We start from the raw sequence: 12834 nt of genomic DNA, 5'->3' as shown, positions 1-12834 counted from the left end.
GCACCGCGCTGCTTTCCGCGCCTGCTTGCGTGCTACTTAAATGCTTTCACAGCCTAGTTTTTGTTTTTAAATCTCGACTATCCAGACGCTACGCTCTGAAACTAACACTGTTTTTTTTTTTTTTTTTGCTCTTAAGAGTGTAACAAGCACATCGTCCCTCTTTGTTTCTGCTCCTCTCTGAAGTGACCATCTGTATACTTTAAGCTCTGGGCCCTCATCACTATCCAAAACTGAACCTGCCACAGCTCCTTAATGCCCCACAGCGACCCCCATGAGCGAGTCTTTCTTCATTTTCTATTCTTAATGTGTCTGTTGCTGAACTTTTCTCGGCTGACGGGCAATAAATATTAATAGGAACGCACCGCGGAGTGAATATCGGAGAATATAATACACATAACATTCGGTGTGAGCGCTTTGAGTCTCTCAAAATGTTACTGTCAGATAACAGGCTGACTTTGACGTCGCTGACTTTTTTTTTTTTTTTCTTAAACGTGAATGATTTTGAGATAAACCTCGATGAACGGCGGCAGGAAAGAAAAAAAGAAAATCAGAGAACTAATTTTTAAGTCGAGACATCGAGTCTCTTGACATCGCGAGGTTCACAATGTCATTTTTATGTTACGGGTTGGGGCGGGGGGGGGCGCCGTTCGGTTCCTTTCGCAAATGAGTTTACCGGAATTCCTCATTAATCAGAGGAGTGAGGAATCTTGGCGGCGTCGGCGCGGCTCGAAAGGATATTTTTGTTGCTGTTGTTGTTTTTATTTTTTTTTTATATACTCCTGTTCTACCAATTTTGAATAAGCCTGCGGCACATTTGACAGCACTTGGGTTTTTGAGCGAGTACAGTGGTGGAAGCAATGGGATGGCGGCAGCAGAGGGAGCTTGTTAAAAGAACAACAACTCCGGCTTTCATGAGATACGAGCGTGCAGACGACCGAACGCACGCTGTGCGGAGATCTACGGGCATCGTACGAGTTTTTTTTTTTTTTTTTTCCATTTGCATTGCTGCTGCTGGAATGGTGGTGTGTGTGTGTGAATAAAAGGATGTGTATGCACACAGCAGGAGTCCTTTTATACAACAAAGGGGCTGCATTCAGCGGAAAGTGTCCGACAAAATGACCAGTCATTTGTGGGTTGGCTGTTTTTTTTTCCCCTCCACAAGTGAAAATTGTATCTTATTGATTGTATGAAATTGAAATGTGTCTCCAAAAACTGACATGATTTGTAGCTTATAAAAAAAAAAAGAAAAGAAACATCAGTTATTATTCTTTGTGTCTTCTATCAAAAAAATAAAGCAAGGGAAAGAAATTGTTTTAGAAATGGAAAATTGGTTTATTTTAAGAGAAAACCTAAAAAAAATAAAATAAAAAAAAAACTCACTGACTCTGTTAACCTTCCATCTTTTTTTTTTTTTTTTTTTTCTCTTTTTTTTTTTATTGATTGAAAGCACAGGAAGTTAAGCATTATTACAGATCAGTTCACATGCATGGTGTGTTCCTGCCTGGCGTACACCGAGACCTTGATTCCAGTGCAGTCAGACTTGGAACGGGGGGGAAAGCATTTGAACCCGAGGACATTTGATTGGACATCTGCTCACTCACGAGTTGTCCCACAGCGCTTTACCGTGAAACCTCCGGGTACTTCCAGATCACAGGCATTCAATCTCCTTCAAGCCTTTAAATCTGGCCCGACCATCAAAATTTCATGAAATTTGAAAGCAGGCCGTCGTGAAAGGCAAATGATTACAATCTGCTCTCCTGATTGAACTCCACTAACCTTTTTTTCTGCAACAAATGTCTCTTTAAAAGAAAAAAGAAAAAAAAAAAAAAACGCAGCACGAATGTCAAACTATTCCTTTTTCCTCCGTCGGCGGGGCTGAAGGGTCCAATCCGCACCGCTTCATCTGGACGGCGACGTCGAACAGGTAGTCGTAGCATTCGCACCTGCGCAATGTATTGGAAGAGGAAAAATACAAGAAAGGGTTCAGGATTGATTTTCTTCAAATCTTACCCTCAAAGCAATTATTCCCGAGTCACGAACGAGACCGAAAAGGTTCATGGTTGTGGGAGGCAGACGCTCACATGGTCTTAGCTTTTTCCCAAGACTCGCCCCATACGTAAACACCGTGCCGGCGGACCAGAACGGCGCACGAATCAGGGTATTCTTCCATCGCACGAGACATCCGGTCTTTCAAGTCCTTTTCCTCCGGCGTGTTCTCAATGATGGGAACCACCAGGCTGTCGTCATACCTGCACGTCGTACAAACAGAACAAACGACACCGGAGGCTGAAAACTTTCTGACGCATTAACTTTTTTTTTTTTTTTTTTTCTCTACAGTCTGACGTCGTCTGCGGCGTCTCTGATTGTGTGGCAATCAAGTCAAGTCGAGGCAACGCAGTGACTCCGAATCAGGCGCGGCGCTCGGGACGAGGAAGCGGAAAGCAAAATAAACAAAAAGTCCCTGATTGCCCAAAAGAGGGAAAAACAACGCATCCCCGACGTTTTCCTCCTTTCATTGAGCTGCGCACACGGGGGACCATCTCGCTGTTAAACCTTGAAAATGTAAAAATCACATCCCGATCCGCCTGTTCTCTCCACGGTGAACTGTAAAGCAACCTCAAATGACAAACGCACAATTCCACAAAGTGACAGATTCTATGCAACAACAAAAAAAAGAAAAAGAAAAGAAGAAAGCAGCAAAAATGATATAAAAAAAAAAAAAAGAAAAAAAAAAAAGATCTTCAGTTTGAAAAACATAAAGCAAAATTGCCTTCGTCGTACGGGGCGACTTCATGGTGCGAACCGACATGTCTCGGCTAACGATCTGCATCGGTGTTATTGAGATAAATGAGGCAAGACGGGGCACAAGAAGGAGCCGCTCACGTCGGCCTGCGTTTCACTTTTGAAAACCCACCAACTATGATGAAATGGTCCTCGTGATGCAGCCGACTTGACGTACCGCGGTTCTGCTTTTCTTAAACCCACTGAGAGCCGTAAACATGTTGTTTTGCGGAGAAGAGTTGGCAGCTGCCTGCCTGTAGGTGATGCCGGCAAATTTTTTTTTCTCCCGTCGGATGGATCGTGCGGGAACTTGTGCCGGAACGCTTCCAAGTTCTCACTCATTTTACCGGTTCTTGGCAGATGAGCTGCGCATTAGTTTGGGACCCTTTTTGAGGGAAGTATACTTAAAAAAACAGAGAAAAAAAAAAAACCAACAACTGTCTTCCCGTAGTATTTCACGTCAAGACGAACGTGTCGGGTGTCAATCGTAATGCGCGAGTTTGATTTTTCGACGGGGTGCCGAGGCGCTCTCGTTACGACGACTTAACAACCGTCTCCCTGACTTGAGAAATAAAACTGCTCGGGAGCCGTTTGGACTTCACTAATCCTCGCTGCTTGATTACGTACCGGTAGTTTGTGCCTGAGGAGCCCTTACGGATCCCCTTGATCATCTCTTGGTGCGTTATCCTGAACTCTTTGCCAGGATACAGCAGCGTTGCCATGACAGCAGCCTTGGAGTGGGTGTGTATAACTGCCTGTGCCCCTGAATTTTAGCAAAAAGGGGAAAAAAAACAACAACAACAACAACAACATCACATTTTGGGGATTTTTGAGTATTGTCTACTTGCGCTGTCCTTCTCAAATTATTATCATCGTAAGAAGAAGCATCGTTAACCAAAAGGCGATCAAACATCAAAGTGCCGCATGCTTTGAAATTCCAAGTTACAATTCAAATTGTGTTTATTAATGGGTTCTGGTTTTGGAGGCTTCATTATGTGAAGGCTGAAAACTAATCAAACTTTGCCCTGGTGCTCCAGGAAAGAGAGGATGAGTCACCGGTACGAGCTTCAGCATTTCTGGGAGATTTCTTTCATTACAGGTTGACCTTAAATTGCATCGCCTTGATTGAACAACAGTCTAACCGCACCAAGCTCCTTTGCACACCTGCAATTTTCCGGAGTTTTATCTAAAAGCAATAGTCCAACAAACCACAGTTTATAATATAAATCTTTTATTTGTAACTTTTATTTTTCAGACTATACCTATCCAACAAAACCTATTTAATTCATAAAAAAAAAAGGTTTGTAGAAGTGTATAATTTTTTTGATATCTAAAAAAAAAAAAAATCTGAATAAATGTTGCGACGTAATGATGTCACGATGCCAGAAACCACCGCTGAAATCCAGTGATTTTGGAAAAAATAACGTATTTTAACGTGAACGTTTTTTTTTTTTTTACTCGACCCTTCGTTCAAGCGACGAGGATGGATTTTTCATGGACTAAAGCAAAGCGTGTCCGACGTCTGTCTCTCAGCAGCTCAGGTGAATTAGAGGTGTCTGCAAACTTGCGGCTGGGATTTAGTTTTCACATGTTCCGTCAGACCTCTCGCTCCATTCAACATGTTTAACTCACTCCGCCGTCTGCGAGCGTCCGCAACACTTTTTGTACTTTTTCGCACCACAGAAAACACGCACCATCACACTTTTTTTTTGATCAACGCGGGGGTACCGAATTATTGGTTTATCACGCGCCCAACTGAACGCTCGACGAGCACGACTGGCAGGCGGCTTTAGGATTTAGTGGAGCGACTTCAGAAGTGCGTAATTGGTTTGGTTACGAAAGATCACACGTACAGCAAGCCGCGGTAATGTGTTTGGTTTTTTTTTTTTTTCCCCCCAGAGGTTTTCGCGCCGTGACATTAACGCCGACGTACAAAGCCGTCACACTTATTTTCCTGCAATTGCACGTTCTTGAAATGAATCAGCGAGATTATTTCAGAGCCACGTCGCCCGCCCTCGGTTTTAAATGTAGTTGTTCAATTAAAAGACTCGAAACGGTAAGAAAACTATTTGAGGTCCGTGATCGATCTCGCAGTTCGATTTCCATGGCGATTCGTTATGTAAGTAACAATAAATTAAGTAACGATTAAATGGTGTTGCAGTTTAAGCGAACATAATCGCAGCGCTGAGGAGTTTTCCAATTTCCATTTCGCCTTTCAAATTCCATCTTTAATTAAATAGAAAGTACTTTTCTTTTCTTTCTTTTCTTTTTTTTTTGCTGCGCGCTCTGGTAAACACTGGATTAAAAAGATCATTTGCGGCATCGGGCTTATTGATCAGTTCTGCGATAATCGTAGGTTGCATGCGATGTGTTCAGAGCGACTCGCCTCTCATTTTGTAGGCGTTCATAAAAAGCGGCGTGCACTGGCTCTTCTTTAGCTTCTTCCAGGCGGGTGGGCAGCTGATGTCCCTCTCCTCCACGTCGCACACGAACATGTCGTCCGGCTGAGCGACGCAAACATCAGAAAGCTTCGATTTAAACATAATACATTTATCTAAAAAAAAAACAACCAAAAACGAATGAATACGGCTCCATCTGAGCGTCGCTCTTCGTCGACGAAAAGATTCGCTCCTGCTCACCTCCATTCTCTCTTTCTGGACACCCGAAGGTGCGATGTAGATCTGCTCCCTAGAAGGTAAACAACAACAAATAAACAGTTATGCGTCGATATCGACAGGGAGAAGTAGGAACTCAGGAGTTGCAGCCCTGTTTTCAAAAAAAAGTTGGGACGCCGTGTAAAATGTAAATATCCAAAAAAAAGAACGGAAACGATCCGCCAATCGAAGAAACCGACATATTTAGCGCAGATGCACAAAAGACGACATATCAAATGTTGAAACTGAGAAATGTGATTTTGTTGCCATTTCAAGTTTTCCGCAAAACGATAGCATTTCTCGGTTTTCAACATTTGATGAGCCGTCTTGGTCTATTTTCAATTCCCAAAAAAAAAAAAAGAAAAAAAAAAGGGGGGGGTGAGGGTTAATGCGATTTGCGAATCATTGCGTTCTGTTTTTATTTACATTTCACGCAGCGTCCCAGTTCGCCATGACATAATGGAGCATCGTGATTTTCCACAGCAGATAAAATACCGGACTGCCCTCAGCTTTTTTGTTGTTGTTGTTGCCTGAAAGAAAATGTTTTGGCACTGAAAGTCTCATTAAAGCTTCTCCCAGCCATCCAGAAAGAACTCCAACCCCCCCTCGAGTACTTCTTAATTCTTTATACTTCCGCATCAGTTTGCCGCACGTGTTTTTGTTTTTTTTTTGGAGTCGCTGCCGAAGTCGACCGTTTATCTGCAGCACTCGCTTCCGAAACTGCGAGCGCGGGCGGCGACGACGCGACCGTCCTCCGCGTCGACGCGTCGCATTTCCGTCGCGGGGCGTCGTCTTTGCAGAAAACCAAAAAAAAAAACCGGAACGCAGCACGGCCCCGGCCGGGAGGCTTCACGGCACAAAGCGTTCGAGACGGCGCGCGAGCAAGTTCCGCCGTCGGCCTCGGTTGCAGCGGTCACGCGTCGTTGCGTCGGCTTACGCGTTCGGAGGCGGGAGGGAATATATAGAAACGCGGAGGACAAAGCCGTTGCGCCGTTCTTTATCTGGCGGAAAACGTTTCCAGATAAAGAAGGAGCTCATTGATTTTGTTCACAAGGTTTCGGCGAGGCCGCCTCGGGCTGTGAGTCATTTCTGAGTCGAATCAAAGCGACCGCAGAACAAAAATACAAACAGAGAAAAGAAAAAAAAAAAAGGCTTCAAAACTTTAAAAAAAATTCAGACCTGCGCTTACAGGAGAAAATAAGACTTTTTTTTTTTTTTTTTTTTGGAAAACGTCCGACGACGTGACGGCGTCGTACATTCGGGCTGCTTCGTCCGTCTCGCGTCGAGGCCGTCCGGCTCGTCGTTTTGATCGCGCGCTTTTGTTCGTCGTCGCGAATTGAAACTTCTGTCACAAAGCGAAGCGGAGCGTTTTCTTTGTGGCCGCCGTCCGAATCGCAACAACAACAACAACAACAACAACAACAACAACAACAACTTAAATTATGGTGTGTCATTTCAGCTGCGGCGAAACCTCCCTTTGAGAAGCCTTTGAGAAGCTGGAATGGCGGTCGAAGTGACAGAGCAGAACAAAATGAGCATTTCTGACGTTTCGCACTTTTTCTGCAAACCGAGGTACTCACCCTCGTCTCAGGCTGATGCCCCCGCCCGTCCCCGTCACCCATCCCAGCTGGTAGAAGAGCCGACACAACTCGGGAATGAGTGCTCGCGGATGCTCCTTCGCCTGCGACAGACACGCAGGCTGTTAACGAAGTTGCGACCACCCGAGTTCGACACTTTTTTTTTAAAATTTTTGTTTTTGTTTTTACATCGAATCAGGATGAATGAGCTTGAAATCCACGTGCTTAAATGTACGAGCACTTTCGATGTTGATTGAGCATCGGTGTATCAGCACCGCGTCACGCTGTAAACTACCGTTACGGCCGACGCCTGGTTGTTCCTTTGTGCCGCGGAGCTCCGCTTTCGTCCGAGAAACTCTTTGAATGCGCTCGGGGCGCGCCGTCGCATTGAGTAATACCGCCGTGTTTAGATTTAACCCTGTATCCGCGGCCCTCTTGCCACGGGACCCCCCCCCCCCCCCCCCCCCCCCCACCCCCCACCGAATACATTTTGTTCTTGAAAACGGTCGGCAAGAAAAGCACCCATTTAATTCTTTGTAATGTCCGCTAAAGCTGAAGCGCTGACGGTTTTAAACAGAAATAAATTGTAAATAAAAAAATATATATATATAAAGCTATGAATTCAGGGGGCTTCTGCGAAAAGATCAACGTCTTCGGCGGGGAACCCGCGGAAGCACCGCAAGACTTCAAATGTGTGCGGCGGTGTGCAGTTTCTTGCTCGACAGCAATTCCATCCAAATTCAAAGGGAGTTCGTCGGTCGTGTTTCGCGCTTGCCTGTTTCTCCGCGGCGTCTTGACCCGCGTCCTGGCAGCCGGTGCCACACAGGGACGACATTTCCTGGGACAAAAACAACAAAAACAACAAAACATTTTCCACTTTAAGAGGACAATTCACGGCGCCGGGAGAGGACCGTCGAGGTCGCGTCAACGCCAGCCGGCGGGTCGCCGGGGAGGCGGCGTTCTGTCGGAATCAGATACCGCGGAAATGAGAACGAGGAAGAATAGAAGAGAACCGATTTACAGTTCTCACTAATTTCTCTTCTCCCTTCCCCTCCCACGCGTCGGTTGGGGGGGAGAAGCCGTCGTTCCCTTTGATCGAAGGGCGGATAAAGCTGCGCCGCTCGGGGGGAAAAAAAAACAACAAACAAACTCGGATGCCATTTTTCATTCCAATTTCCATTCGAACCGACGGTTGCTCAAATGGGAAAAAAAAAAAATCTTTAAGACGGTCGACCCTTGGAGGAAATGAGTTTTGAAAGATTTGAATGAAAACGTCGGAAGGAGGCAAATGACGCGCCGTAAGTCACTTTTTTCACTCGCGGTGGTGAAAAACGTTTTAAACGGGGCGAACCGGCGAAAGACTCTAAACGACTAAATTACCAAAAAAAAATTACCAAAAAAAAAAAAAAACATGTAAGCGAACGCATGAAACGCAACGCGCATCGTCGGGCGCGCCTCCTTCCGACGTACGCGTCCGTGCGTGCAAATTGTTTTTCATTGGGACATTCATTTTCCACGCCACGTTACAAGCAGAGCCGCAACGCGCGGGTGCATTTCATCGGGGGGGGGGGGGGGGGGGGGGGGGGGGGGGGGGGGGGGGGTCGAAACACCCAAATAAATACAAAAAAAAAAAAAAAAAGCGCCGCCGTTCGTTTGTCGACGCGAAGGTGGAAAAAAAACCAAATCAACGCGAACGAGCCCCGACGGACGGCGTCGCCGCATTTCAGCTCCCTGCGGGCGACGCCGGCTGCGGGGACGAGAAGCGCCGACTGCGCCTCTCTGAAATGTTTAAAAGACCAAAAAATAAACCTAAACGACGGTCCCTTCAAACGTCGTTATGAGCCATCCATCCCGTGCTGGTAATAAGAAGGGAAAGCATATAACAATGTCAAATGTATTTGTATTTTTTTATTTGTTTCCTTTTTAATTCAGGCATTTTACATTTTCCTCACGAGCCAAAGGTTTTAAGGGAAACGGGACGTTTGGACGTTTTTGCCTAATTTTAGATTTTTGGTCAGACAAAAACTTGAGGAATTTGGGCTTTGGGAATTAGTCCATTTTTTTTTTTTACTATTTGTTTTAACCTTTTATACGCTGAAATTAATAAGGGGGAAATAATGCGAAGATCAACTGACGGAAAATAAGTGTTAGTCACAGCACCAAAAAAATAAAATAACAGAACTATAGGATAAGATGAAGTGCATGACAGGCAATGAAAATACTAAATATATATATATATTTTTTTTATCTTGTATTTAAAATGAACAAAGGTTTCATTTCCTTTTGAATACATAATTTATGCACCCTGATGTCCACACACAGCACAGCTCCAACGAGAAGATATTTTCTCACGTCTTGTTCAGCTGAAACCTGTTTCCTCCTACGAATTCTTTTGAAGCTTTGCTGGTAAAACTGTACACGTTGGCACGCGCGCGCACACACACACACACACACACACACGCACACACACATGCACACACACACTTGGATGAGCAAACCTGTCATTTATAACCGTATGCAAATTTTTATTGCGAAAATTAGGTCATTTCATTTCCTTAAGTGCCGCTCTATTTCAGTCAAGACTACAACTGAAGGAGTATAAAAAAAATATATCATTAAGCAACGAACTTAACAAATTGGACACCCAGTATTTCTGATGAGATGTGAAATACTACGTTCAGTAAAAAACAAACAAACAAACAAACAAAAAAACAGGCGTCTTGATGTGTTATTAGTTTCATTGTTGTTCTCCTGTTCCTATTTTGACTTTTTTTTTTTTTTTTGGTGCATTTCATGTCGAAATTTTAAAAGATGTACAATCACTAGATCCAAATAACGAATTGAAGGAGCAGCGACCTGCTGAGCGGCTACTTTTCACTTGTTGAGGGTGTTTACAGTAAAGTACAACATCGGTTTTACGCAACTGATGACCGTTTCCTGCTGTCAAAGTCTGTTGCAGCTGCTCTGGAAATATTTAAAACTACGTCAAGTCAAATGAGTGGAAGTTATCATGATTTTGGTTGGAATGTAAACTGACATAAACAAGCACAGCACACTTATTTATATATATATATCTATATCTATATATATATATATATAGATATATATATAGATATATATGTATGCACATATATATACACATATATACATATGTATACACATATATATATATAGCTGATAAACAAGCACAGCACACTTATTTATATATATACATGCATACATATATATATATATATATATATATAAATAAGTGTGCTGTGCTTGTTTATCAGATATGTACAGATGATGTCACTGATTGCTAATAGCAATAATAAATTAAATGAATACATTATGTAATCATGCTAAAAATATGCTATATATATATATATAAAATATGCTATATATATATATGCTATATAAAAATATGCTATATATACATACACATATATATAGCATATTTTTTTTAGCATGATTACGTAATTTATTCATTAAATTTATTATTGTTATTAACAATCAGTGACATCATCTGTAAACATCTGATTACACATAGATACTCAATTTGTTTAGAACAAAAGGTGTCATGTTGCACACGTGTTGTTGTAAATGTATAATCTCGTTTCTTTGTAAACACCGGTAACGTTTATATTCTGCACACAAACTCTCGCGATAAAAGGACAATTTTATATTCACGTTTATTTCACTGCAGATGCATCGTAAAAAAATAAATAAATAAAAACCCAGCAGGACTGAAATACAACATGCACTCGGTTTCGTACCGTAAAAAAAAAAAAAAGGAGTTAAACTGTCACGTCGTTAAATTCGGTGCCAACAGCTGAAGACCAACTTTGAAAAGAACAAGGTTATTAAAGCTCGTAAACTCACTGCTGCGCGACGTGACTGCGGCAGTTCAACGTCCACTCGTATAAGCAGTAAAAAAATTAAAAAAAATAATAAAAAAATAAAAATGCAAGCGGAACAGGACTGCTTACCTTCGTTGTGGTGCGAAAATCGGTCTCCGGTTGAAACGCATGCACGTCCGGTGTTTTACCCGTAAAGGCTAACGCCCTCGCGTCATCAGCGCGCGACGCCCGAACAGGAACGCATCGCCGGATGTAAATATTCTTCAAACCTTTGAAAAATGAAAGAATAAATACGGATTCATTGTTAACGACAAGTGCAAAAAATATACAAAACAAGACAGGGTAATAAAAATAACTCGCTGAAAAATGTGCACACTTAAAACTACAGGTGTTTTGGAAACCACATGTAATAATAAATAATTTAAAAGTAGTTAAAAGTGCTCATTTCGACCAATGACGGTGTCGTTATATTATTTGATTGTTATTCATATTTAAAATGGAGGCTTTAAACGTTGTACTTAGTGAAAGTGGAGCTTTAAGCTGCTTAATGTATATATATAATTTTATATATATATAATTTATATATAATATATATTATAAAATATTCCGCTTGTATATAATATATATAGATATATAATGTACTGTATATATACTGTATATACTGTGCATTTTATATTTTATATTTATATTTTTTACTGCTATTTTATTTTATTGCTTTTCTATTATATTATTCTATTCTATTATTTTATTCTATTGTTTCTATTATTGCTTCTGTATGTACGCTGCTGTGGCGAAAAAATTTCCCCTCGGGGATTAATAAAGTATATACCTACCTACCTACCTACCTAATTTTGTGTAGTTCACTCCATATACTGCATGTTTTGTAGTTGTAGTTCATTTTGTACAGAACTGAGTAAATGCAGTTTTCTGCAAGGACCACCTGGTTGATGCAAACTTTCATTTCAATTCAATTCAATTTTATTTACATACAGCGCCAAATCACAACACAGGTTATCTCACGGCACTGAACACATTAAAGTCCTTACAGCAGAACATTACACTACTATAGAGTAATCCAACAATTCAACAATTCCCACATGAACTGGGAGTGAAAAACTCCTTTTAACGGGAAGAAACCTCCGACAGAACTGAGGCTCGGAGGTGGGCGGAGCATCTGCCTCCACCGGTCGGAGAGCAGAGAGAGAAAAGGACAGCATAGAGATCCATCCATCGTGTTGTATCGGCCGACAATAACCAAAACCGGATCTAATCCACATCCAGTCAATCCATTCGAATCTTTACTTTTACTTTCAAATTCCTGCTCAAGATCCCTCCACGTCAGGAAACACTTTATATCAAACGTAAATTTTTGGATATCCTGGTATCATCTGGTTATTAGTGGTTCTGAATGTACATAGACTACATTTTTTCATGAAAATATTCGGCGATACAGCTAAAAGATATGCGACTGTAAAGTATAACTGCCGTACACAGGCAACAACTGGACAAGAAATGTAGGCTCCATCATGCAGATTATAATCTGCGGTGTAATCCCCACACAGGGCTGTGGTAAAGCAAGATTTAATTATTTTTTATATATAACTGCCTCTAAATACTGCCTTCTATTTCCTTCGCTTTCTTAATTCCACCTCAAAGATAAACTCATGCGATATCTGATAAATAAACACGTGCTGTATAGGTCTGTATACACTGCTCAAAAAAATAAAATAAAGGGAACAGTTAAACAACATAATGTAACTCCAAATCAATCACACTTCTGGGAAATCAACGTGTCCAGTTAGGAAGCAACACTGATTGTGAATCAATTTCACCTGCTGTTGTGCAAATGGAAACAGACAACAGGTGGAAATGAGGCAATTATCAAGACAACCCCTATAAAGGAACGGTTCTGCAGGTGGTGACCACAGACCATTTCCCTGTCCTCGTCCTTTCTGGATGATTTTTGGTCATGTTTGTATTTTG

At 42.0% G+C, this 12834-nt stretch overlaps 1 protein-coding gene across 3 annotated transcripts; it reads right to left on the bottom strand.

Annotated features, from left to right (window-relative positions):
• Positions 1-1378: 1378 nt before the first annotated feature.
• Positions 1379-11064, bottom strand: apip (APAF1 interacting protein). Of its 3 annotated transcripts, none has more exons than XM_069165667.1 (8): positions 10874-10923; positions 7788-7850; positions 7016-7116; positions 5421-5469; positions 5168-5285; positions 3409-3544; positions 2082-2249; positions 1379-1943 (listed from the first exon to the last, which is right to left on the bottom strand). In XM_069165667.1, the coding sequence occupies exons 2-8, from the start codon at positions 7845-7847 to the stop codon at positions 1844-1846; spliced, it is 732 nt and encodes a 243-aa protein (XP_069021768.1). In that variant the 5' UTR covers positions 7848-7850; positions 10874-10923; the 3' UTR covers positions 1379-1843. The 3 variants fall into 3 exon arrangements, with proteins under 3 accessions (XP_069021768.1, XP_069021769.1, XP_069021767.1); XM_069165668.1 differs by lacking the exon at positions 10874-10923 and adding an exon at positions 9365-9389; XM_069165666.1 differs by lacking the exon at positions 10874-10923 and adding an exon at positions 10981-11064 and having other exon boundaries at positions 1380-1943.
• Between the last annotated feature and the right edge of the window lie 1770 nt (positions 11065-12834).

The sequence above is a fragment of the Embiotoca jacksoni genome, unplaced genomic scaffold (assembly GCF_022577435.1).
Source record: "Embiotoca jacksoni isolate LCO1_2020_lvr unplaced genomic scaffold, fEmbJac1.0.p SCAF_35, whole genome shotgun sequence".
NCBI lineage: Eukaryota > Metazoa > Chordata > Actinopteri > Embiotocidae > Embiotoca > Embiotoca jacksoni.
The sequence above is the reverse complement of the archived record's forward strand: the minus strand, read 5'-3'. Positions and strand labels throughout refer to the sequence as shown.